At 40.3% G+C, this 27096-nt stretch overlaps 1 protein-coding gene across 1 annotated transcript; it reads right to left on the reverse strand.

Moving 5' to 3' along the window:
- Positions 1-24577, reverse strand: syt6a (synaptotagmin VIa; the record flags this gene model as incomplete). The annotated part of the gene is made up of 7 exons (XM_026367637.1): positions 1-584; positions 1366-1516; positions 2229-2400; positions 3560-3680; positions 8413-8974; positions 9929-10319; positions 24541-24577. Coding segments are annotated over 7 exons (1506 nt in total), but the record flags the coding sequence as incomplete, so codon positions are not given.
- Between the last annotated feature and the right edge of the window lie 2519 nt (positions 24578-27096).

Here is a 27096-nt window from a genome sequence, read left to right on the forward strand (position 1 = left end):
ACCCCTGTCCTTGTGTCCTCAGCTTCACTCTGCTGCTTTCAGGGAGCGAGTTTTGTTTGTTTGTTTTTTTCCATCAGAGAGTCTCTGCAGTGCTGAGCTGCATCTTCAGTGTTTGATAGTCTCATGTGAGGACACAGAGATCTGTTCACCCTCAGCTCAGACAGCTCACTATTAAATGTCTGCAGAGTGGACGTCCAGATAATCTGTTCTGAGGACAACCAGGGGCAGCACTGGGTCATGGCAACACCCACATTTCAAATCGGGGACCCTAAGACTTTAATCTGAAAAGACGTGTGCGCTTCACACAACTGACTGACTGACAGTGGTCCTAGATCAGTTCTTGGGAGTGCTCTGGGACTAGACTTGAGGAAGGGAGGGGAAAGAGAGAAAGCGAGAGAGAGAGAGAGAGAGAGACAGTGGGGTTGTGTTTCTCCTCAATCAGACAGACAGGAAGTGGATCAACAGGAAGGAGGAAGCCCCCTTCAGAGCTGCTGGGTCGCAGGTGGCTCTGCTCAGGGACTAGCAGGAGGCCTGGGTGAGGGGCACGAGCCTTGGCTGTCAAAGCTGGCTGTCCTCGCCTTCCACTGCAGGACACAAAGACACAAGGCAATGATTCATACGATGCATGTTGCTTTTTTTCCCTTTCTTCCACTCTTGGGTCACTTTCAACACAGAACAAATACATGTAGAGAGGAATATTAGTATTTACTGTACACAGAACGACTACCAATAAATATTCAAAAACACAAATGTTATTAATGTATCTGTCCAGCTCCCCTTATACATGTACCCCCTAATTCTTTGATTCTCAATGAAGTCCTGGAGTTATTATTAGCATTCTTCTAAAAGATTTATTTCTACAAAGATTTATGGACATTTACTCACATTACACTTCAGAGATGATGAAATCAGCAGGTGTAAGTCGCAGCATCTTAAGAAATACGTGTATCATGATGTGTGTTCAGAGTCGACTGAGTTATGACTCACAGAAGGAGTGGGGTTTTTGACACAAGCGTCTTAATTGCCACTTTGAGCTGTGTGCCAGCCACTGCTGCTGCTGCTGCTGCTGCTGTATCCTGACAGCACTGGAACGCGAGCCAGATCATCAGACCACACTACGCCAACTAACTTCCAGTTATTTTCAAAAAACAGCTGCAGGCAACTGTCACTTCAACCTCTAGCAGTAGTTTTGCTGCCTCATGTCTTCCACCTCACCTCTTCACTCCTTACAGTTTAAAACCTCTGCCCTGGAGCGATATTCTTTATGCGCTAAGGAGAATTACCAGCTAAGCCCTATGATTGCTCATCCTAAAAGATAAACATGTACAGAATAATCCTAAACAGTCACTCTAGCCCCAAACCTACCTCCTTCTCAGACTTCTTGGATTCCAGCAGGGGGTGCCAGTGTGCAATGGGCTTCCGTGGATAAGCCAACATTTCATTCCAGTGGTCCCTGCCAAGTCCCTCGGCATGGCATCCAACCCGCATCACACCAATGATCTCATTATGACCTACCCTGATGAGACACACACATTCAGTATAAGTACATCTGCCTTAACCTGACAAGACAACTCATACATCAAAGTATTGTTTCTAATTGCAAGAAGGGCATTTTGGAGTGAAAGCAGGCACAGATCTGAATCGGAGTCTCCTGTCACACGTACAATTCTACAGCTGATTGCCTCTGTGACACTAGAATTGACTCATCTCAGAAAGGCCATCAAAGCGGATCGTTTCCCAGGTAACAAAGTGTAAATGAAGGCAGACTTAACTGCATAATCCCTAGATTATTAGCACAGCCTGATTTATTCCAAGCACAATAGACTGTAATGACACAAGGGGCTACGTTTCTAATCCTGAGAATGTCTGCTGCTTTTCTACTAGATACACGCACTGTCTGACCTTTAACATGCATGTAGTCGTTTTGTTTTCAGTGTCTTCTGTTCTAGCTTCACCGTTTCAGATCGCAATTGTCTGCAGAATCAGTGATGTAACATAATCCGGTCGTCAACTCAAGTTAAAGGAGAGCACAGGTGAACTTTTTACCTTCAGCAGAGGAATGTGGTAACATTTCCTTCACTTAAGTAAGCAGAATATATTTTCTAAGAAGACAATGTTGAGCATTCGTTGAACCATTTTGGCTTGAAAAATAACAATGAACTAAATATTCAAATAGCTGCTGATTATTAAGCCACTGACAAATCATTAGAGCTGTAGTTTGTACATACAAATCATAGTCCATCACAGAGATGTGCAGGCTGACATGGTCCATACTGTCTGGTGGGATGTCAAAGATGATGGCCTCGTTGTAGGTGGGATTCAGAGTGTTCTTCTTTATGCTAGTCTTCTTCTTTTTCAAACGTCTTCCGTCACATATGAGCGACACTTTAACATAGGGATCTAATCAGTTAGAGGAAAAGAGGGAGAATAACACCAGATGCTATTGGTGACTTCATGGTTAAACACCATCATTATCCATCTTATTGGATGGATAGAAAACTGACAGGTAGGGTGCAAAACACAACAAGTATTTCACAACATTTAAGGAAACACAGCCACAAATGTTGTGTTTCCTGAAATGTTCCTATGTGTTGGAAAATAACATTGTATTTTGTGACATGTCATTGTGTTTCGCGGCTTCGGGACTCTAAAAGCCAGATCAATAATTAGCATGAAGATCAGGCTTCTGGGATTACGATAAAACAGAGCTCTTACAATGTTTGCCTAAAACATCTTCAAAGATGTCTTAGAAGATAGACCCACCAGTGAGTCTTTTTTTTTTTGTTTCTCTTAGGCAACCCTGGAGGACCTGGCATCAATAATGTGCACAAAAGTGTGAGTCAACGCCTTGTGTAAACAAAGAGAATGTGAGGCTACAGATAGCTCAAATAGCATGACGGAGAAAGCTTCCTGATGAATACTGATTTCAATCTTTATCCATCTCCTCGTAGGATCCATTATGCCACGTTTTAGTCAGATGTAAGCTGCCCTAAATCTATAAACAACAAACAAGAGTGCTCCCTTTGCAACCCAATATGCTTGAAGGCTCAATTTGATAGCTACGAGTTTATGATGCACAGATTGAAATAATGGCAGGCAGCTAAATGCCTAAAACTCAAGGGATTAAAATGAGTCACATTCAAATTATGAAATGTCACTAAACATGGGAGGAATAAAATCACATTACCTCCGAATTACACCTGAACCCTGACATTTAAAGCCCAATAAATGTCACATTTTACAAGTGATATCAGCATTTTAGGGAAACACAGATAGGAAATAGAGGTACAACAGTCTATTAAAATAAGCACGTCTCCTGCAACTATTTGCTGACATTGTTTTAATATTGCAAGTGTTGAATATGAATAACTGGTGAAATAAATAGAACTCAGCAGAAGAGAGGGCCGTACACTGTTTGTTCAGTTTTATCTCACATGCTTACACATGGATATTCAAAGTGGGATTCATTTATTTTAGGTTATTGTAGCTGTAAATGAGCCACACAAACCCACACACAGCAACAGTACACACCCAGACACACACACAACATAAAACACACCTGAGTATCCAGTGATGTCCATGGCCTTGAGGTTCCTGCACTTGATGACAGTAAGTGTGAGTCTGCCTGCAGTCGGCAGGTAGCATAGTGAGAACATGATCTCACCAAGGTCAACGCTTTCCTGTGGGAACAAACAAACACACACACACACACACACACACACACACACATATATATGTAAGCAAAAAATCTCTTTCCGTTTCACTTTTGCATTAAGCTATTTTGAGTCAGTGTGATGTTCAATGAATATAAAATGAAAATGTTTCAGTGTTAGATTTGTTCATAGTCTGGTTCTTCAGCACCAAACAAAGACTAACAAAAAACACAATGTGGTTATTTGTTACTGTTCTACAAAAGAGCAATATAATAAGTATCACTTAGATCTCACATTTAAAGTTAGATCTTACATTTTGAATAGTGTTCTTAATCTTCTTCGGTACCCTTCTCAACGTCTAACATAAAATTAACATAAAAAAACAGAGTAAATGATTAAGATCTCCAGTATGGTGGCCTCTTGTTATATTGGTACTACTGACACTGGTAAACTGGCTAATTATAGCAGGGATTACACAGAAACGTATGTGAAAGATGTAATTTCATAAAATAATGCAGCTTTCCATTTGCATTTAGGGCATGAAATTTAGTGGTAACTGCAATTCAGATCTAATTCTGCAGAGAAGAGGGCATAATATGAGATAAATCGAAAGACAAATGGATTATGTTTGTTATAAAACACCACGAAGGTAGAAAATGAACTGTACTGTCAGCATTTTGTACAACAAGACAAAAAAAAAAAAATCATATCTACACAGTACACTTTCTTAGAGAGAATAAAGTGTAAAGACCTTTAAGGTTCATTCACATCACCAAGGCAGAAGATCAGATTGATATTTACATTGGATTTATCAAAAATATACATTTATTTTCTGTATGTATTTGTAACATCAATTCTGGTTTTATAACTGGTTTATTAATGAACTATATTAACTATTAATCTCAGCCATTCAACTAAAATTTACTATGATAATACAAAATAATGGCTCTTGCATGCTGTTGTAACCAACCTTGTTGACTAGTTCTTCTAAAGCTTGCTAATGATCATAACTCAATGAGCAGTGACTGATATGGCATATGGCCAATTATAAATGCTGTTGAAAAACAACATGTGGCTTTATAGTGTAGCTATGTATTATTTGCTGAGGTAGCCAGGTTTAGTGCTTTAAGACACGTTTTACAAAAATGTAGGTATTTCTTAATAATCAATTTCTGAAATGATCTTCATTAAAATAATGGACCCCAAGTGTTGTAACCGACAGTATAGAGCTGTTCAAGTGAGAGAGAAACACTGAATAACAGGGCTTCACTTCAAATCATTTCATCTATGGTCTAATTCTGAAGTTATGAACTAATCCTGAGCTAATTTAAGCATTTCTCAATCAGCAAATTATCATTGTTCTCATTGCACTTTTCATTATGTTAAATTGCATAAAAAGCAAGAAGCTTAATTTTCTATTATGTTTTCAAATTATTGTGACTCAAGATACTATATTAAGTCAATAGTAAAAGTTTTTTAGAGGCTTATCATCAAAATCATTCACTCAGTTTTTAAATTACTCCTGAGACCAAATCTCTCACAGCCGGTCTACCTACTAAAATATTAGCTTTCACCTAGTGGAGACAGTGCCGTGTGAGCCCCCGCTGAGCTAATAGCCTCAAGTGGATTGAGAGTCTTGTTATTTGTCCCATGTGAGTTCTTATCCCCATCCTAGAATCAGTATTAATGTGACACAGACTCCTAATCACTCCGAATGAGCGTGGTGAGAGCCACACTGATTGGCAAATCCCGGCACGTCTGCACTCCGCAGTCTTAATGTCTCCTCACACATACTGTACAGCTGTGGCTTTGCCTTTCACTGCTGTGGAAATGAGGGATTTCAAATGAAGGGTGTGAAGTTTTAGCCGCAATGTGAGAGGACAGCAGAAATGTCAAGTGTTGTAAAAGCATGAAGTGACACTTTGATTGTCCGTGTAGAAACACAGGCTGTTTTGTTGCCAGTCAGTATCATCTGAACTGCATTAATCATCGTTTAGCCACGTTGGCAGTGTGGCTCTAGGGACAGCGTGTCCGGAAGTCCGTCATTTTAGTTGGATCACCATGAAATTCTGTACAGACGTTCAGTGTCCTCGAATGCTGCTGACCTCAGTGATCCCTCTGACTTTTTCCATAGTCCTGCCATGAGGTTGACATGTTTTTCGTGAAATATCTAATGGCTTGATTGCCATGAAATTTTATACACACATTTATCCATCAATCGCCACATTATCTTAACTGCTTTTTTGTCGTAGGACTGCTGGCGCCAATCCCAGCTGTTACTGGGCGAGAGGCAGGGACAGTTCATCAGCCAGCTCTACAGTATTTTGAACTGTCATACCACACTGTCTTAAGAATAATTAATAATTTTAACCAGAACCTGTGCAAAATCTCCATAATTTAATGTACACTTTCCCTCAAAAGCTGCTGGAGCCAGAATTAAATGAAGAAAACTCTAAAAAAAGACAATAGAAAGTAGCAGTTGACTTTGAAAATCTTTCTATCACTTTTTTGCTCATTAATTTTTACATTTGACACAATTATGAGTACGTTTTACTGTGTCCACTGCAGCAATTATTCGAAACTACTTATTTTTTTATGCAATCAACCCTGTTTCCAATAAGAAAACAGAGGAAGCAGATGCCTTCTAGTATCACCTTTTTGCTGAAAACAGCTTTGGATTCACTTTAGACCCCATTTGTTGAAAAGACAAACACACTGTTTAGTAAGACAACTTCTACTTTTGGACAGAGTGAAACTCAAAAACCAAAATTTGAATTTCTTCCCAAATCTGACACTATTAGCTACACTAACTTCTCCAGCAGCACATCCAATAGCAGTTGTGACCGTTCACTCTAAACCACAGCTGATCACCATAACAGTGACTTTAGATACATATGAGCTGATACCTGCACAAGTCAGCTGCACTTTGACTAACATCAGCATTTATCACTCCAAGAACCTCTCTAAAATACTTAGTTTAGATCATGACTAATACTGTGAAGTCAATAAGAAAACTTCTCCAGACTCTTTATCTTACTAATGCTTGTAGCCTATTGATGATTGTCTCTCCCTGATCTATGAACTGAGTGAAGCTGCTGGCTCTTTTCTTTCTCCCTTCTTTCCTCTGTTTGCTCAATACAACCAAAATGTTTTTTTAAAGCAGTGTCTTTATCTTAGACTTCCAAATACAACACATCCTGTCTTTTGTTTTCTTGTTTCTATTGTAATCCCACCATCTGTGCATTCTTTATATTGCCAATCTCCAATTTAATGTGAGCAGGGGATTTTGTTGTAAAATCATTTGGTGGTTCAATAAAGTTTGTGTGCCAAGGAGAGGGCCGCCTTTCTTTTCTGCCTTCTAAGCAATAACACTGAGATTATTGAACAATCCTTGAAGAAGCTCAAGTTCAACTACTGGAGGGAAAAACTGTCAGATATAAGGGCACCGAGGAGGTGATAAAGCGATGAAGGCTCCAAGGTGTCGAACATGGTGCCAGAGACACGGAACACTTCCCTGAAAATGGCCTCTGGACATCAACAAGTAGCAGAAAGAGGAAAATAATTGCATGAGTAAGCAGTGAGAAAAAAAAATCTGTCATGCTTGAAGTGTTAGTAACACCTTGTGTGTGCAGCTAATCTTTCAGTGTATTTTAATAGGTGACAATTATGATGTTGTGCAATAGAAAATTAAAATATGTGTCTGATGGATTTGCCGTTTGACATATTTCTAGTAATTACTTTCACACTACAGGATTGTATCTACAATTTTTCCTACTACAATTTCCTCAACAAACCACTTATTTTCCCATTCTGACCAACACGTTCTCTGAATCTAGTCTCGTCGGTTGGATTTGAATTATTCAGCTCAGTGGTGAATTACATTTTACATGTATATGTAGGGCTTAATGAATTATTTATGATATCCTATCTATCCTGTAATTGAATAATGATAGAAATAAAAAATAAAAACAGAGTTCAGTGAAACATTTTATGGGATCAAGCCCTCAATAGAGTGAGTTATTACTGTCTTTCACGTTGTAAAAGGCGTGGTTGTTCTCAAATTGAAGGCTGGAGATTGAACTGAAGGAGAAGCTTACAGTCATACAGTACAACAAAGAGTCACAAACATTCATACAGTAAATTAATATAGACTTCGATTCTAGCGCTTAGCAAGTATTTATGCTTTAGCAGTATTATGTATGTGTTTATGTATTTAGTTTGCTCTCAAATGTAGTTTGAGTATTTTTACCTTCATGCATTTTGACTTATAGCAGGAAAAGCATCAGGTTTTGTTAACGATGGCTTGGCTCATTTAAGTTATTTTTAACGTCACAAATTGCTTTTTCTGCTATGATTTCCTAAATGTTTGCCACTATATAGTCTACTAGGTTCACATTATCATTCTGCCTGCGTTGTTATTTTAACTTGCTGGTAAGTTTTCACTGATTAATGTCAGAGAACAAGACTCAATGCCCTCGTGGAAACGCTATGACCATTCAGTAGCCCATTTCTGTGCTGTGGATTGAGCTTGATCAGCCTGTGTTCGTGTTAAACTTGTCAACTTTGAGACCTAGAAAAAACAGATGTGTGCAAACCCAAAGCGGAGAGCTTTGAGTCACAACACAATAGAGTCATTTGTGCTAGAAGGTGTTATTTCACTGTCTGTGTGAGACATAAAGGTCATTGTAGGACATGCATGTAAGCCTCTCTGAACTACTACTAAATCTAAAAGACACACAAAAAGCCAATAGATTCTTACACTGGTGGCATATTGGATGTCCCTCCAAATGTTTGTCTCCCTGGAGAGGTCTGATATCTCAAACAAGTTTTCCAGCACCACCTCCCCAATCATATCATGCCGCGAAAACCGGTCAAAGTCAAAAACACTCATGTGGAGCTTCCTGACAGCCAGCTCATCATAAGGCACAGGAAACTGGAAGCTCTCATCGAATGTGGGGTTGAGTGTTTTTCGGTGGACGCGGGTCTGGAACTTCTTGCGGTCAGGCAGCAGGTAGATTTTCACATAGGGGTCAGATGTGCCGCACAAGTCCTTGGCTGGCAGGTCTACTGCCTTGATGATGTTCACGAGGAGGGCTTCGTTTTCATAGTCATACTTGAGAGAGAAGTTAATCCTGCCACAGTTTTTGCTGCTGCCATTCTTAGACGAATCCTCCGATTCTGAGGTCTTCTCTTGATAGAGCTCTGGCTGGATACGGCCAATGCTGGTTGGCTTTTCGTCTTTGTCCACCATATAGTCGTTTCCCAGGTCTAGACTGCCTACCTGCATCTGCCTGGGCAGGTGTCTCTTGAAAGAATTGTGCCTGCATGGAGAGAAAAGACAGGAAGAAAGAAAGAGTGACCGAAAAGAGCTGTTGTCTTAAGGAGCCATGGTGAAGAGCGGGGAAACTCTGTGAGGTTTTGAACACACCGACATGAACTCGGACGGTAACTGACTTCGTCACCTCACATCTTTCATTAAGGTTGCAATTGATCAGACAAAGACAGCAGTCAATGGCTAGCTGATTCATTTCCTGTGGGGAGAAATAACTAGTGAAAGCAGTGAATGTTTCATTAGCACGTGCCACTGTGGGTTTTTGCTCTTCTTTGCTTTGCAGTGAGATTGTTGGGAAAACACAGTCAAAGTTATGCAAAAGGTGAAATAGAAGGATAGAAATCATTTCAAACTAATCCACAAAAGGAATTAAATGACAACTGCAACAAAAGCACAACTGTCTCAGGAGTTGCTGATGCTTCAATGTGTCAGGAGACTAATTCAGAAATACTGCAAGACATTGAGAGCCCGCACACAATAATAGGTGGAATGTACTAATGTTAATTTATTAACATGGGAAAATGTGGAGTATTGCTGTAGTATTGAAACAGCAAATGTTTTTTTTTTCTCCAGTATATTCCATTACTTCTCACAAAGAAGCCATCACATATAATTAGCTTTACCATAATGACCTGCAAAGAGATGCCTCAAAGGCAGAGTGCAACATGATCTACTGCACAGTATTTATTATAATTAACTTTGTATTTACCAAATTGCCTAGATAGAAAATGTTTACCCTCATTAGTGATATATTAAGGGTTTTTTTGTGCCTTCTCTGTGAAAATACTGTGTTCTCTCTTTTATTTCATCTTGGATTAATGAAGCTTTTATACTGTCTGATTTTGTGTCTTAAATTCTGCTTTTGTGTGAATGCACATTTACACATGGATAAGCACATCGCACACTTTTATGTCCGTTGGATACACATGTGTATGTAACTAACCGAGTGGAGGAAGCTGGCTCAGTGGTTTGTCTCTGCATGCGCTGTGTGCGGCGCAGGAAGTGCTCCCTCATGGAGAGTTGAACATCAGTGGGGATGTCAGGAGATGTATGGCTTATCTTCACTGCCGCCTCCAGAAAACCCATTGAACCCATGGGATCCTTCACCTTCTCTGTCGCCATAGTGACCGGTGGCTCCTGGGGGCTGGGCAGTGGGACAGGCGGCTGGAGCGGACAGTGCTCTGGGCCACAGGCTGGAGCGAGGGCTGCACTGGGGAAGTGGGCTTTAGTCCGCCAAGGCACCCAGCACAGCTTCCAGGAGACGAATGTAAGGAGGCCCAGCAGAGCCAGTCCACAGATCACAAACACAGTGAGCAGGAGGCCAAAAGTAGCGTCTGGTGGTAAGCCATAGGGACCAGAAACAGAGGAGAACACAATATGGACAAACAGATGGTGATTACAAGGGTGAGAGAGGAGGGAGAAAAGGAGAGAGAGAGATCTATTAGGATTTTTTCAAACATCCTGGTGCTGGTTTTATAAGACCTCTGTTTGTCTTCAATCCCATAAAATGTAAAATTAAAATGTGGGTATGTACTCATTTACATGCACACAGATAACTTTAGAGTCACAATTAAAGTAATTATAGTCTGAAAAAACAATAAAGTCTATTTGAATTCTTTTTTGTCAAAGGTCTTTTCTGGGAAAAGAACCAAGGTGCTAGAAACCTTTACTGGGATTTTTACCAGACAGATAAAAGGAGCTGGGTACCGCATAGTTTGAATATGCTTCCTGGAAAACCAGCAGCATACAAAGACCTGGCGACACCCCAAGAATGCTGACAAGCACGCTGCAAGGATTCACAGGCACCGAGGGAAAAAAGAACAAATGCAGAAAACATACAGTGTATCTCTGGCTTTTGCCTTTGGGAAGCTTGCCAAAGTCACTTCATTCTTGATTTAAAGTAATTACATTTCAACAGCTGATCCTTGTGTTTTCACACTTTTTGGGATTGAATTCAATTCCCTTAATTTTGCTGGAGTGTTCTTTTCCACGCAGCCTTGTCAGGCTTATCTACCATAAGTCACGCGGAGAAGTGTCTCTGTGGCCTCTCAGAGGATCCCTCAACTCCCGTCTCCACAGAACACTCCAGAGATAGCAAGCAGCAGCTTCGCACACTGAAAAATTTAATTAGTTCTTTTGTAATATTTACTGGATTCAGCCTTTTCTCACTGAAGTGAAATCTGAGCACCACGGATCACGGAAAATCACACAACTTGTGATCTTTGACAGCGGTGGAAGAAGTATTTAAATATTAAAAGTATCAATACCACATAAAAATGCTACATTACTGTATATTAAATGAAAAACTTTGGTTTTGATTGGTAATGCTGAATAATAAGTGATCATTTGTACTACCCAACAGAGGCCATCAAGTTCTCAAGCACTTCATTAAAATAAATGCTTGATTACCATTGAAAAGTTTGGGGTAACTTTCTGTGTTCGGGCCAATTGACCATCAGAAAAACCTTTTGCAATTATGTTGTATGGGCTGAATAAAGAAGCAATATACCTGGTCTTCTTTACATGGTTGAGTACTGTATCTGCATCATCAGCAATTGTGGGTTTGAGGCAATGTGATGACCTGGTTGTAGAAGGGATTTTAAAGAAGGGAATTCTGCAACCCCATGCCCGATGGATGGCGCTGGAGCCAATTTTGTTCTCATAAGAAATATCTCAATTCTATTGAGCTGTTGTGGGAGCAGCTTGACTGTGTGAACTTCTAGGAGATGCTTCAGGAAACATGGACTGAAATCTCTTCAGGTTACCTTAACTAACTATAATGTCCATGGTGTGAAAGCTACGTTTGAAAGACACAGTTAATATTTAATTTAATAATAATTATATCCAAGTTTGCCAAAGACTGTGGTGCTTATGCCTTTTGCTGTATTTCTTATTCAGACTTATTTCATGTGTGTTTTTACCATTTTGTGTACTTGTACTGAAGTGTTTCAAGTACCTCACACATCTGTTCCACTTCAGATGGAAATGTTGTGCTTTTTACTCCACTCCATTTACAAGAATACAGTGATAGGACCTTTATTGCCATCTTGCCACAGTTACATAAATACTATGACAGCTCAATGCTATACACTACACATGTAAAATCAATTCCACTGCTGGCCTTTGATGTCAAATTGTCTTAAAATTTTAAATAACTTACTTACATGCATGGCTGCATGGCAAACTGATGCATTTATGTTTAAACTATTCTTAAATGACCTAAAGGCTGTAAAAACTTTTTCCGCCATATTTTGCACAAATTAAGAGCTTTTATGTTCAAAATTCAAACTAAATGGAGTGTCCACTAAAGCGAATTTATAGCTTAGCCAGGATTTCAAGTCTGGAGGATTTATGCCTGAGGAGGATTTCTCAGCTGTCCACAGCCCAGGCCTCTCAGTGTCATCTGAAATTTCACACAGCTCTCCACAAAGCTTCATCTTGACTGGACTGTCGTGCGCAGTCTTCATCCACCGTCACGGCACATTGAAGCTGACCCTATGCTGTGCACTGAAATATCCCAGTGCACAGCATAGGGTCAGTCCATGGTGACAATCTTCCGCTACCAAATGCATTGGCATGTCAAAAATTTGCATTTGAACTCCAGCCTGTGTTACATCTCCCACTGCAGCAGCACCCTTCAAAGTGAGGAGTTCCACAAAATCAAGTCACAGTAACGTCAAAAAGGTTAAAATGAATGGATTTTCTCAATATTCTTCATGCTTGAACTGCAAGAACTTCTGTTTTCATAATGATTTTGAGTGTTGTGCTGTGGGGTACAGCTAAAGCCTGTTTATTTGGCCTGGCAAACTGGCTCCTGAGGCAGAGGCAACTTCTAGTGTAATAAGATGCATCTTTTGTCTCTTTTATGGCCATTTATTTGCAATAAATATTAGGCCCAGTGGCATGATCGGAAAGTTTATGTCACACTTTATCAAAAAGTATGTTCAGCAATGGAGCGTACATCAAGTGTTTTAAATGACCCTGGTAACCCCTGGGTGTCAGCCTCTGCTGCAGCTGCACCAGGTAAAGCCACAGTAACTTCCTGTTGGTTCAGCGTGCACCTTACAGTTGTCACTTACACAAGATAACATAAAAACTGTGTGTGAGCAGACATGTGGGTTGAGTGTGCGTAATGACCTTTTGTTCACATCACACCTGCAACATTACACCTACACTTATCACTTTTTCAACCTTTGCACTTTGCATGACAGATGCTAGAAGTGCTAAAGGGATAAAAAAAAAAAAAGCTAATCCATAGTGGGAGTGATAACCCCAGCACTGTGCCTGCAGTACAATACATTTTTTCAACCATAATAAATGCAAAAATAGAAGTTGAAATGCTGCTAATTCCTTCTAGTCTGTGCCTTCTAGTGATGAGAAGATGAGACACAACATATGCGGTGAGCTAATGATGCGGCGATAGTGAGACAGAGACAGAGAGCCCGGCGCCCTGGATGTAAGAGAAGTGGAGTGATAGAAAAGCCATTGTTCTTTCTCTCCAGACAGATGGCTAATGGAGCAGAGCTGTGTGAACATATTACTCCCTCTGGACACAACCGCCCCTGACCGCGTGAGACTAGACTGACCTCGGGGGTTTAGCATAAAACTACCATTAATGATCACACCCATCGCACACAGGAGTAGACTATCACTATCCTACAATTAATCAGACGGGTCTTTTGAGGTTCTTTCATCGTGACAAAAAAAAAAATGTTCCCAATCAATACTTGAGGGTGTATTAATCTCAATGCAATGCTCAACCCAGGCTGTTTAATGGCAGGTGCAAAAGGAAGTGAGGCACTGCTGTATGAAATATGGGTATTTAAGTCTAAAAAATGAAACATCTAGGAAATGACTGGGGTGAATGCAGGGGCAGTTCCAGCGCTCTAAAAACGCTGTGGCGTGCTTACCCTTTCCCACAAGCTTGAACCACATCAAGCTCTGCGCCGAGCAGCCTACTCCACTCTCTCCATCTGCCACTTTGCATGTATCGCTGTGATTTTTGTTTGAAGACCAGCAGTAAGTTTCTTTTTTCGTGCTGTGTTGCATCAAAACCAGGATTGACTGAGATGTTATCAGGTGTTTCTGAGGGTGCGCAAATTTAATTAAGGTTTGTTTTGAAGTGGAGGGAGAGAGCAAAGTGAAGCCCGGGGGCTTTTTTTTCCCTCCTTCGTCCAGTGCTTTCAAATCTAACCTGGTTCCCATAGTAACCTGGTCATTAGAGAGAATATGCGCTCTCTCTGTTTGCCGTTATGAACGGACTCATCTTCAGCAGGAAAAGTCCACTCTGCTGAAGGTAATACACACAGGTCATAGAGACATCAAAAAGCTGTCTCTGCTGTAGTGAGGACGTTTCTTTACACAAGCTGCGTTCTGTAGGGTTAGTGGGGCGGAACTGGTCCCTTTCCCACCTTCCCTCCAGGTTGTGAGCTGTGCACATTTGTCCCGATTATATCCACAAATTCACCCAGACTCATTTTAAAATCGTTCTGAATTTCATCCTCCTCACTCATTTGGCGTACAGTTTGAGCATTTCTAAAGTGGTTAATACATGACTAACACAGGTTAAGAGATCACTGGTCAGCAGGCTGTTATCCGGCTCTGTGAAGCCTCGGAGGTGTAACCAGAGGTGAGACCAGAACCATGAATGAAGTACTTCTTCTTTTTAACAAAATACTTTTATCATAAAATGTCCTGATTGGATCAGAGCTTCTGGAATTAACCTGCTCTGGAGCTGTTTAAAATGATCTTCAGCCAGTGATCCACCAGAAAACCTGAGTTAAGCCTAAAAAAAAACGGATAAGCCACTGTTCCCACTTTCTGATACAGGCCCTTGGTCGGCTGTGTGAGCATTTCCATGAGCTGTGAAAGTGACTGCTGTCAAACCAAATGTTATATTATTGGAGCTGTATTTTACATGCTGTGACTAAAACTCTAGTTTAGAGACTGCTGTCATACTAAACAGAACCTGTGCTGGAGAACAGACACACGCTGAACTTCCTGCCACCTGTGGCTCCATATTCTTCTTTTCCCCCTTTTTGTTCTGTTTTTCAGAAAGTGAAGCTGCCTTTCTTTGTTTTTGTCAACAATGAACCTGCAACCATGCAGTTGAATCAACTTTTCACTCCAGACCTGTTTTAGTTACATTTGCCTCATTAGACTCTTCATTTATTACTAATGCTCACATCCTTTTCTTTTGCAGTAAAGCAGAAGTAATTTCTGTACAGTCTCTATCTACCCTCAGTGATCATTTACCTAAAGGCCAATGTCTGAGGACGGTGGTGATTGCTGGAGATGTCTGTACCCTACAGACTACAATTATTCATCCTCTGCCTGTCACACATGGGTGTGACATTTGATATTTCCAAAGGGAAAAAGAGACGAGCTGCAAAAACCTTTTAAATGTGGTCGAGACGTAGCTTTTTTTCCTTTTTTGACAAAATAGAAAGTTACAAGTCCAATGTCTGCATTTGAGGTTATAATTTTATTCAGCAGATATATCAACAGATTTATTTCAGTTTTTCTGATGTATTAATATTGGTAACCCCAAACATTGCAGCAGTCACAGGCATACAGTGTTTTTTACTTGCACACACCAAGAGTTGAAGGTACAAAATTGCTGCACGGTACTAAGTGTAACAGGATCATTATGGTTGCCTTGTTATTAATGGTAACAATTTCAAGAGAAAATTAAAGCGGTTTGGGGAAAGTGCACTTTAGACAACAGTCAGTGACATTTAATGAAATTGGAAAAGTTACACTTTACCACACTCTCCTTGACTTGTAAATGTTTCCCAAACACATTGCTTTCAAAGCTCTCATCAGTGGTTTCCAGCCCTTCTTCCCCTAAGGGGGGAAATAACACGCTTTCATCTTGATGTGGGTACCTCAGCCATTTTTGGAATACTGTAAGCCATGGTGTATTTTTCAGAGCATCCAGAAAATCCCATAATCCTCCAGATCCCCAAAGCCCGAAGCCCCACCACATGCAAAGAGGAATTTACACCCCAGCAGTAGAGCTGGAGGTGTGAAGAGAATCTGATGCAGTAGAAGAAAAATTATACTTTCACATTTTGCCAAGGTTATTATCATACGTCACGTTTTGTTTCTTATTAATTATCTTTTATTCAAATAAATGCAGGCCGATTGTGAATTGATCAGCCAGCGTAGTCACAGTAGCCAGCTTGGTTGACATGAAAGATAAAAGGGGACAGAACAGATAATGTTTTTCCGTTACGTGAACTTAGCATCCTTAAGCAAAAAAGCTGAATATTGCATACTACAATAAATGCAGCCGAACCAACAGAACGATTTAGGGGATGCACCTGCTCTGCAATATCCACTTCAATTGTAAGCTCCATCACTCAGTCCAACCTGCAAGGCCGAGTGGAAATATGTTCTGTTCAGATATTGTAAAGCTGTCACTGACAGCGGGGGGCTGTTTTTTTTTTTTCGTGACAGAAACGTCTTGTTGAGGAAACTCATCTGAGTTCAAACTCAGTGACAGCTCAAGCATACAAAAAAAATGGGCACATTTTGTAGCTAAATGCAAAATAGGAACAGAAATGACTTTACTGATCTTTGTAATTTAAAATAAAGTCTTTATGCTCCTTTATAGATATCCTTTTTAAAGCACTGGAACAGTAGCTTGACATTTTGGGAAATGTGCTGACTTGCTTTTTGGCAAAGACATAAGACTATCAATGCCGGTGTCCGTTTATTAAATATGAAACAATAGCTGGCATCTAGCTTAGGATGAAGACAGTAAATGACTCTGTTAAAATAGAGAAAGAATCTGCCTATCAACGCCTCTGAAGCTCATTAATTAACACATAAAACAAAGATCAAAGTTTTATAACAGGTGAATTAGTGGGTCTAATTGACCTCATGAAAACAACCCAACTGAAGACCAGTAAAAGACCAGTAAAAATACTGTGACACACTCTTCATGTTTTTAAGTTCTCTCTCTCTCTCTCTCTCTCTCTCTCTCTCTCTCTCTCTCTCTCTCTCTCTCTATATATATATATATATATATATATATATATATATATATATATATATATATATATATATATGTATATAGTACCCATTTTAAACCAAACCGTAGGTCTGAAGCTCTGGTACACCATGTGCCTTGGGGTGATATTTCAAGAGATGCTCTTGTGGCTTGTATGGTAAAGTAGGCTATGTTAAGTTGTGTTAACTTTAAGTTAAGCTTATGATCAACTTAATCAGTTTTCAGCGGGAATCTGTGATGACCGTTGTTCGACGAGTGGTAGCATCTAATGATTTGAGTTTGCTAATGGACTTCTGAGGGTTGGTACAATGTGCCAGCGCTCACACTCAATAATCTTCCCTGGAGAGACTCTCAGAAAGCTGTTATCTCCTCCATAAGTGTGAAGTTAATCAAAGTGCTGTCTCCCTTCTCCTCCACGGCTTCTAATCTTCCAAACAGTTCAGGAACTGTTGTCATGTACCCAGGAAAGTTAAAATATTAAACTCATTACAAAAATTCAATACATATGGACTTGAGCAAATTGTTCATCAAAATGTTGTAGAGCTTTAGAGTCAAATGTCATTTGATTGCTGTGTTCTGTGGCCAATCAAAAGCCACAGGGGAGCCGCCTGTAGGGCTGTGATTGCTGAGTTCAGTATTAGCATCTGGTCCTATCACACAATTAACCTGCTTGTTGACCAGGAGCCCCTATCTCTGTCGCACAGCTTTCAGCTTTCCAGGTTGCTTTTACTCATGGGGGCTGTTTGCAAATATTGAAATAGACTACAGAGCTTCACAGGCCTGCTCAAGAAAAAATCCCATTTCATTCAAAGGTAAAAGGAAGAATGTGAGTGGTAGATGTTTACACAGTCTACACTTCTTGTGGGAGATATGTAGTGCAAAATCAATCCATTGCTCATTAAGACATTGTGCTACGATTGTGTACCATTGTGACCTTCCTAAGGCACACCGCAAATGAGGATTGAGTAGCTACAAATCCATCATTTGCAGCAGCACATGAAAATAAGTACAAATGATACAGAAATAAAAAAAATGTAACATGCAGTATGTGTGTTTTTAATGGTCAAATGAACACATTCAAATAGAAAAAATCCTGTGGTCACTAGATAAAAAAATGGACTAGTTTCAGCTTTTCAAATTTCTGAATTTGTGTTATAAAGTATGATAGTAAGGCGAAGCCCTTTGGTTAAGATCGGATAATAACAAAAATATATGAAATTGTACTGGTTACGTTTTTGGTGTTTTTGTATTTTGTTTTTCAAGCAAAAATGAACCAAAACAGTAATAAAATCATAAACAGCTAATATTGGTAATAATAAGTTAATCATATTTTATGACTACAGTTTTTATTGTTGTGGATCGGTAATGTATGAAAACAGGAATAAAACAGGTCTTAAATAATGATCAATCAAAAAATCATCTAGAAGTTACTATCTACTTGTAAATGTGTCTGAATTGCAGATGGAATTGACATTTTTAAAAAGTACTGACACAGTATTTCAGGCTGTGCCAAGTGAGACGTCTGGAGATTCGTCTTATGTACTCAAATAAAAATGCATCAGCTGCTGGATGTGACCGGTGGGAAATCTTCTGTGCCCTCAGGAAGTGAAAAAATGAAACGTGCATATTTACATACTCCCTCTATAACAACAGACAGAAAACTGCAGTGCAGGGCTTTTTTCTCCTACGTCACCCATCGGTTAATTGCCATATAAAATATTGTCTTGAGGATTTATAGCTGCAAGTTATAATATGTAAAATGAAAAAGAAAAGGCATTATTTGTAGATCAGCAAACACCGTTAAAGTAAGTGGTTCCACTGACCACGTGACCTCCTTCATACAAAGAATCAGATAAACTGGAGATTACATTTACATTTAGTCATTTGGCAGATGCGTTTATCCAAAGCGACCTTCAAGTGAGGTATAAGGAAATAACATTAGATGAAACTATACTGTTATGAGATGGGCTTTTTCAAAGAGTAGAGCTAGACGACCATGTTGATTTCATTGGATGTGATGGGAAATATAGAATAGTGCCAGCCTTATCCTTTAAACTACAGTACAGGACATTTACTGTGTACTTTCTGTACAGTAAATAATAATGTATATGCTGCCCACATTTTTTTAATTCTTTGGGGCATTGTGTTTGGTTCAGTTATTGGTTATAAGACAGAGATCCTTCTCCATAGTTCAGGTGTTATGAGCCTTGACCTTACTCACCTCATCATTCCCCTCAGCATCATGCCTGATCCATCATCCTCACCCTTGTCTCCTCCTATCATTTTGTAGCTAATGACTTTTTACCATACAGTGAGCTATAAATATTATATTGAATATGACCTGGCATGATTTGTTTTATATGAGGAAAGGGATAAACCAGCTGGAGTTGGAATCTGTACAGTCCAAGAACTCGGGCCAGCAGAGCAGGTGGACCGCATGATGCTATCTAATAAAGACGATGTTTGACATCACACGGTTCAGAACCTTTATCAATCGGACCCATGCTTCCTGCATGCTACAGTGGATGGTTTAGTTTCCAGACATATCACAATAAAACTTACAGGCCCTGTTCAAATAGCTTTTACTCATTTTCATTCTCAGTTATTTTCATCACAAGCGATTTTAAATTGTTGTGCTCCATCCATTACAGACAGAAGTTAGAAGTGGCTGGTGTGGCATGAGGAACGCTATGCTCACGATCCTTCATTGCCTTGAAATATTACATTGTTAATCATGACAAACAAATAGGACTTGCAGCTAACCTGTCATTTGTAAGGAGAGGATGTGAATGATGTGGAGGCAGTGGGAGCGTCTAAATTCCTTTGCGTTTAGAAAAATCTGTGGGAGAAACATAAGTGAAACGGTAATAAGTTCTGGCACATCATGGGAGCTTATTAAAATGTTTGCTTGTTCACCAGAGAATGTCAGGGCAATGAAATCGTGCTTGTTTAAAACACAGAAGGATGCAGTGAAGATGTTTAGGTTGCACATTAACATGAGCAATTGTTGTGGTTGGTAAATATTCTATATGCAGTAGTTCAGCATTTGGGGAAATACAAGTGGATGCATTATTTAAACTAGGCTAGCTGTTATCTGCTAACTGGCCCTGGCTTCAGATTTATTGTAAAGGCATTCGTTGGACAACATTCAACATTTTATGAAACCAGCTTTTTCTGTTTGTTGCTGAGAATAAGCTAAATTGCTGTTATCGCTAAGTTACCATTCACGTCTGTATACTACTAAGTGTGGCTAATACCAGCTATTTGTCGCTAATGGAGGGCCTTTCATGCTCTACGCAAGCTACACAGACGCGTGAGTCCAGCTATGCAAAGAGGGTTTTGTGCTTCTTTCAGTCTTATATAAGGCATTTCTTAAATAGGCCTACTGTATTGTACTCATTTCTATCGTCTACAGAACAAGGGCTGTTTCTGTTTTCCAATTTGTGGACCATATTGTTTCTTCTTCTACTTTTATTCCTGTCTATCTCTCTGTTAGGAAGTGTAGCACACAAATTGTCAATCTATTTGTTAAGTTAGTTAGTTTGGTAATGCCTTCTTATTAGGCCTGTGCATTTCTCTAATGTATCCCAAGTTTACTTTTTAAGGACACATCAATGTACTCTAAAATGCCAACACATCGGATTTCTCAAGGGAGGGGAGACAGGACCTTTGACCTGACCTTTGTCCTAAGGCTTATGAATAATGGCAGCCAACAACAAGTCAACATGAGGTAATGATGCATCCATCACTCTGACTCTGTTGAATCAAGCGAGGCCTGACATTTGGTGCTCAGAAGCCGGTCGCCTGATGATGCATTATAGCTCAGCTGATAACAAGAAAAATGGCGAGCCCAAAGCGCTTCATCAAGATACGAGTGTTATCGGGTTAAAAGCAACTCCTGCACTCCTCAGCAAGGCGGATTACCTGCAAGGGTTTAGCAGCTGAATCCACTCATTTTTCCTCTCTGTATCCGAGTATTGATTGTGCAATGCAGTTCAGCTCAGTAGCTCTTTGCATTTTCTATGTGTAAAGTATTTATGCCTGTTTACAGAGAAACAATGAAATCAACACTTTTTGATTGATACCATGTTTTCAGTAGAGCCACACACGTTTAGTTCAGCTCCACGCTCTTTCCTCTCCTGTGAAACACTGTAGGAAGTGACCATCAACTCAGAAACTGTTCAGACCCACTTCTTGGGTTGACTGTTTGAAGAAACCTCAATTTATATTCTTCTGTACACTCTACCAGACAAAAACTGTGAAAGTCAATCAGTGCCTTTAGGGTGTTCTGGTATTATCTCTGCTGGTGGTGTTGGTGGGAAGAGAGCACAGTGTTCAACAACAACAGGTTGTGATGAAAGCTTTGGTATATGGCTGCAAAGTGTGAAAGTTTCAAGATATGTTCAGTTATTGTCCTTCAATTTTATTACAATTTCATCAGTAATTTGTTGTTGAGAACCACTATTTTGATGATCAGCCAAACCTTTGTGTATTTTTTGTTTTATCTAAATGAACAAATATCCAACTTTTAAATGATGTTACTTGCATCAGTGACTTTCAGCATGGGGTCAAGGTTCATGGTATGCATGATAGGAGAGCACAGGTTTTCTGCACAAATTATTTACTTATCTCTAATCGTTAGTGTTTTGTAAAAAAAAAAAAAACTGGATAAAATGACAGGCTTCGAGGTCCAAATTGGTAACTTAGTGACTTCTGGCATTTCCAATGAGGGGTCACAATGTGCTGCAGCTGCCGAAGCAAAAGTGAAAGCAAACACAACACAGTGGTAATATTATTCTTTCTAATTTATAATTAAGCAAAAAACCCAGCTGAATACATTTTTATGCTTGCACAGTGCGCTTAACATGGCCTGAAGGTGAACCTGTTACACTGGTTACTGCACTGCTACATGTAATATGTGCTGTCATAAAACACAATCTAAGGTACAAGTAAAACTGAACTTGAAATAGAAAATAATCCATGTCCCAACACTCAGTATAGGATAGGATAGGTCGTTGTATATAGTCAGAGACTAACGAATGCCTGTGGTGTGTCTCACAGGTCAGGTTCAACACTAACAGACTTTATGGTGATAAGAAGCAATTTGTTGAGTCTGGTGTGAGTTGGAATTGAAATTAAAGTATTAAAATACAGAAACTCACTAGTACATGTAATGGCCTAAGAACATATGTCATCAAAGATTTTATTATACACCTAACCTGACTTCTATAACCACTTATGTTTTTAACAGCTGGGAGGCTGTGGCACAACATGGCAGCAGTGTAAAAAAAATAAAAATCATCTAGTTTTACAGGTCACTGACCAGCAGCAGGCTGAGGCTGAGCTACAAGTTCTTACTTTAACATGTTGGACTGTTGATAAGGGACTTGTTGTCTTGTCATGCGCACTCTCCTGTGAAGGCAGACTGCCATGCTCATTCTGTCCTGTTAATGACTGCGTTGCTGAGTTGGCATGCTTGTATACATCAACAGCACTGTTCTTTTTTTGGCTCTGTAGTGTGAGAAAAGCCAGTAATCATGAATGAAAGATTCAACAGGGGATTCATTAGCTGTGGACCTTAACGAAAATGTAGTTCATCAAAATGGATTCTGCGCCTACTTGCTAAAAAGCCATTTGCATCTCAGTAGCAGTTTTTTTTTCCCCTGCAGAGCTTTTTCTGAGAGATGCAACATTTGGCCTCTTCATAAACACGAGATTCACCTCTCAGTCACTTTAACATCAGCTTCTTGTGCTTCCAGCAAACAAGTGCAGTCATTGTCATATCTTCTTGTTTACAAGAGCAATATCGTTTCCCCTCGTGGAGTATTGATCCAGTCTACAGGGTTGTCAAAATTCAGCCCAATTTAATATTGTATTGAAACAAATTGTGTCTTTAGGGGCCCGTCAGAGGATTCAACAGTATCTCTCACATCCTGCAGCCGTGCATTCCCAGCTGCGCTCTTAACAGGCTTTATCACACCACTGTGCACTATTGTCGGCACACTAAGCTCCTGTGCAGGGAGCATTTTGTAGTCCAGTCTTAGTGAGTGACATTTTTACAGGAAGTCATAAACCATGTCACGGGAGAGATAGGAAAAGAAGACAAAACGCCAGAATGCCTGAATCCGCTCACAAAGAAAAAACAAACGGCCCCAGTGGCCATCCTGATCGCACACAATCATGTCAGCAGCGCTCACTACGCATTACTCACATTCACGCTTGCGCTCCGTCACATGCGTTTTGTAGCCACATACATGCACACGCGTCGACACACACACATGCACAGCTTGCCAAGAAGGGCCACTGGGGTCCAGTCATGGCGGGAGCCAACAGAAAACTGATAAGGTTGGTTGGATTTGTTTAATTCCGCCTTTCTCCCAGAGCTACTGCTGCTGGTGGGGGGGATATGAAATAGAAGGGCACTGTTGGAACAGGTGAAGGGAGGCAGGGGATCCGAGTGAACCACAGAGATAAACCTAAGCAGGATTAACGCTGAGCTCCAAGTTACAGGTTGTAAATTTTTGTAACAGACATTTCCAGCAGTACTTTCTGATAAATTCAAGACAGCAATCTCCGCCTATTATCGCACCTGAAGTACTTTAAATCCTAAGTGACAACATGGCAGAGCATGATCGGAATAACACAATTTCCCCCACACTGGAGCTGACATGAGGCACAGGGTGCCCTGCTGTATCTCTCCCCCATTAGCCCCACTGCTCTGGCGTTTCATCAAAGTGTCATGATGCACGTTGATCAAACCCAGCAAGAGCGAGAGAGAGGGTGGGGTGGGAGGTCGGTTGGTGTTGTGGAGGGTGGGGGGTGGGGGGGAGAAAAAGTGACATAAGCATGTGCAAACAGAAACAGACAGAGACACAAATAGAAAACACACACATACACACAAAGCGGTGACCTGACATTTTACGCCATGCAGCTGAGTTAGTCCATCCACCTCTGCTGCACAGGTGGAGCTCCGAACATCACTGTAGTTCAATAAGTGATAAAAACCGTGGGAAGAACAAATATATCAGCAACAATATCATGAGCACAGGTGTGTAAGATAGAGACGGAAAGTGCAGCCGCAGACATCCACTCTAATCAAATATTAACACGGTGCTTCATAAATGCTAGAGAAGAGTATAATATAGCCAGGAAGGCTGCCAAAAAAAAGCAGAAGTAGTTTATCAGCATATATTATTCAAAAGAAAATACACACTGTTGCAAAGAGGTTATAAATTGAGAGGTTCCTACAGTACTTATGACTGATTACCAAATAAAAAGCCGCTGCTGCTCTGCATCTGTCTCTGCGCCTGAGTGTGAAGCGCCGTTTGTCTCACCCTCTCACATCCCACAACAAACTGACAACCTGCAACCTGTTTTCCCAGCGCCTCAGCTGCACTGTGAAACTAAGCCAGAGAAATCAATCGTCAAAAAGCGAAACACACAGAAGAAGCAGAAGAAGAAGAAGAAGAGAAAAAAAGAGGCTCAAAGCATCAGATTCGAACCACTGATTCAATCTGCTGTGACAGCTATGTACTCACCAGTGACAGTGTCTCTCACTTTTCCTCTCTTGATCCCTCACTCTCTCCCTCTCCCACTCCCTCTCTCTCAGTCTCTTTCACTTCTTCCTCCCTGTTTCTCTCTTTTCTCTCTGTGTTCTCTGCTTTTTTTTTTCTCCCCCCTTCTCTCTCACCCTGTCCTCCCGATCCTCTCCCTTGCTTGCTCCTGAACAGAATGAGCCTCCACTGCACTCTGGAACCCTGTTTCTATGGCAGTGTGAGCAAGCAAGCAAGTCAGCAGGATACTGTAGTGCAAATGTCTAGGGGCAGATCCCTCACTCAGCCCAGCGAACAGTCAGACAAGCTCAATAGCTTCTCACTTCAATCTTGTGGTGCTAAAACAAACGCAAGCCACTTCAACTTCTGTTGCAGAAAGCACAGTTGAAGCAGGCAGTGAATGTGAAACGCAAAAGAGAAACCCAGAAGGAAATATTTACCTACTCCCTAAAAACACAGGCAATGCAGCAAAAGAGGGGGAACATGCATAAGTTTAGGAATGAATATTATGAATATTAACGAGGGTGTCTTCATTAATATCAAAGCTGTTCCTTGAATAGATGTTCAGGTAGCACATCGATGACACAACAAGAGTTGTTTTATATCTGCATAGAATTAAATTAGGCAAATGTGTAATGTAGGATCAAAAGGGAGTTTTAAATAGATGAGTAACACGTGTGAGACTTTGCTTTGTTCTGCGTTAAGAGAGCTTGCGGTAAGCGGCTGTGATGAACACATGCGCACGCACGCACGCACGCACGCACTGCTCCAAGAGCCACACGCCACTGATTTAATAAGCATGCGAGAAACTGCGCCTCAGCCTGCAGTTCTGACCGTGGTCATGCGACATATTGCAGCACAATCACTACAATCTTTAACAGGGAGAGAGGAGGGAGAGAGAAGCAAGAAGGAGGGGGGAGGAGGGGCACAACCCCCCCCTAGTCTTCCCTCTGTTTAGATTAGCATCAGTTCCTGAACAGCCTGTGGTCCACAGAGGATGCTACTCTGACTAGAGGCTCCGACTGCAGGAGCACCCTGAAACCAATTGGCTATGCAACACTGACACAATAAATAGAAATTAATTGCATTTGAAGCACTGCACACATGTATGCAATGATGCAGCTGGCATGCATTCAAATTTGTGATCCTAGAAAGTGTGTTCTGGACAAGATGAACAGTGTTTTTTTTGCTTTTGCATTATGCATTATGCCGAAATCCTGCACTCTGTTTTCCAACTCTGGCATGATGGCTTGTCCTTGGTTTATAAATCAATTCCTTGATTTTACTAATAAAAATTCAGGACACCTCCAAGGTTTTGAGACCCTGTCAATAAGAATCACAGCATCAGATATGGTTACGTTCAAGAGAGAAAGCCCTGTGGCACTGAAGTTATTATGCAGTAATGGAGTGAAGTATTACAAAAACAAAGTTCACATAAGGGGGAGTTTGAGGTGGGCGATTGGGTCAACATCATTTATCATTTTGTCACTTAAAACTGACAAAGAAAATTTGTTTTTATGACAGGAAACTGATCTAATTAAATGTCCTGCATGGATCTGTGGAATCACAATATGCAGTTCCTGATAAGGAAAGTACCTCTTGTTCAGCTGTTGATTTTGCTGCATTGTATCTTTCACTAGCCTTATGTTGCCAATTCATTGAAGTAACAGATTTAACAACTAAATTAATCTACAAGCCACTAAGGAGGGTTTCCACCAACTTTTTAAATCCAAAAATATCCACAGCTGTTGATTGAAATGTCACCAACAGAAATCAAATGACTTAAATGAAATAAAACTGATATAATTTTTTTGTTTTTTAGAACCTTAAAGCTGCAACAGCTGATTGATTTTGACCACATGATGGCGACATAAACAATTTGTGAATGTATGTGAATGTGAATGACACAGTATCGCCTTTAAAGTTGCTCTACGTTTCATGTTCATGTTTTTGGACATATTCATTTTGTTATGCTCTGTTTTTGGTCTCTACCTACTCTTACACAGCTATAGAAGCAGACATTCCTGTCTGTAGCTGCTAAATGCTATAAGCTAGTCTATAACTGTGTTGGTCTGATGATTGGTACTGTGCAAGTAGTGCAGCTTTTAGAGGTTTCTCCTCAACAACAGCTCTGTTGCAGTAACTTTGAGCATTATAAGAGCAGTTAAAATGCAAAATTATGCTCTGGAAGGCTAAACAATGAGCTAAGACATTCCAGCTCTGTAGGGTACTTTTTTCACATTGTCATAGTGTTTTCACACTGCTACAGCTTTGACTGAGTATATCAGTCTGATACTAAAACTGGATCACTAACCATTCAACACATAGCACATCTTGCTAAGAAACTCATTGTGATTTTGACGTACAACGCCAGACTTTCATTTCTTTAACAATTAAAATCAACCCAAGCATGTGTAGGCTGGAAAAAAATTAAATGAAGCAGATGCACCCATAATCCAGTGGTCCTGTACTTAAATCACAGCTTTCAGTTCCCTGTGATGTAGCTGCTGCAAACAGCATACGCAACAATATCCTTTAAAC

The sequence above is a fragment of the Anabas testudineus genome, chromosome 7 (genome assembly GCF_900324465.2).
Source record: "Anabas testudineus chromosome 7, fAnaTes1.2, whole genome shotgun sequence".
NCBI lineage: Eukaryota > Metazoa > Chordata > Actinopteri > Anabantiformes > Anabantidae > Anabas > Anabas testudineus.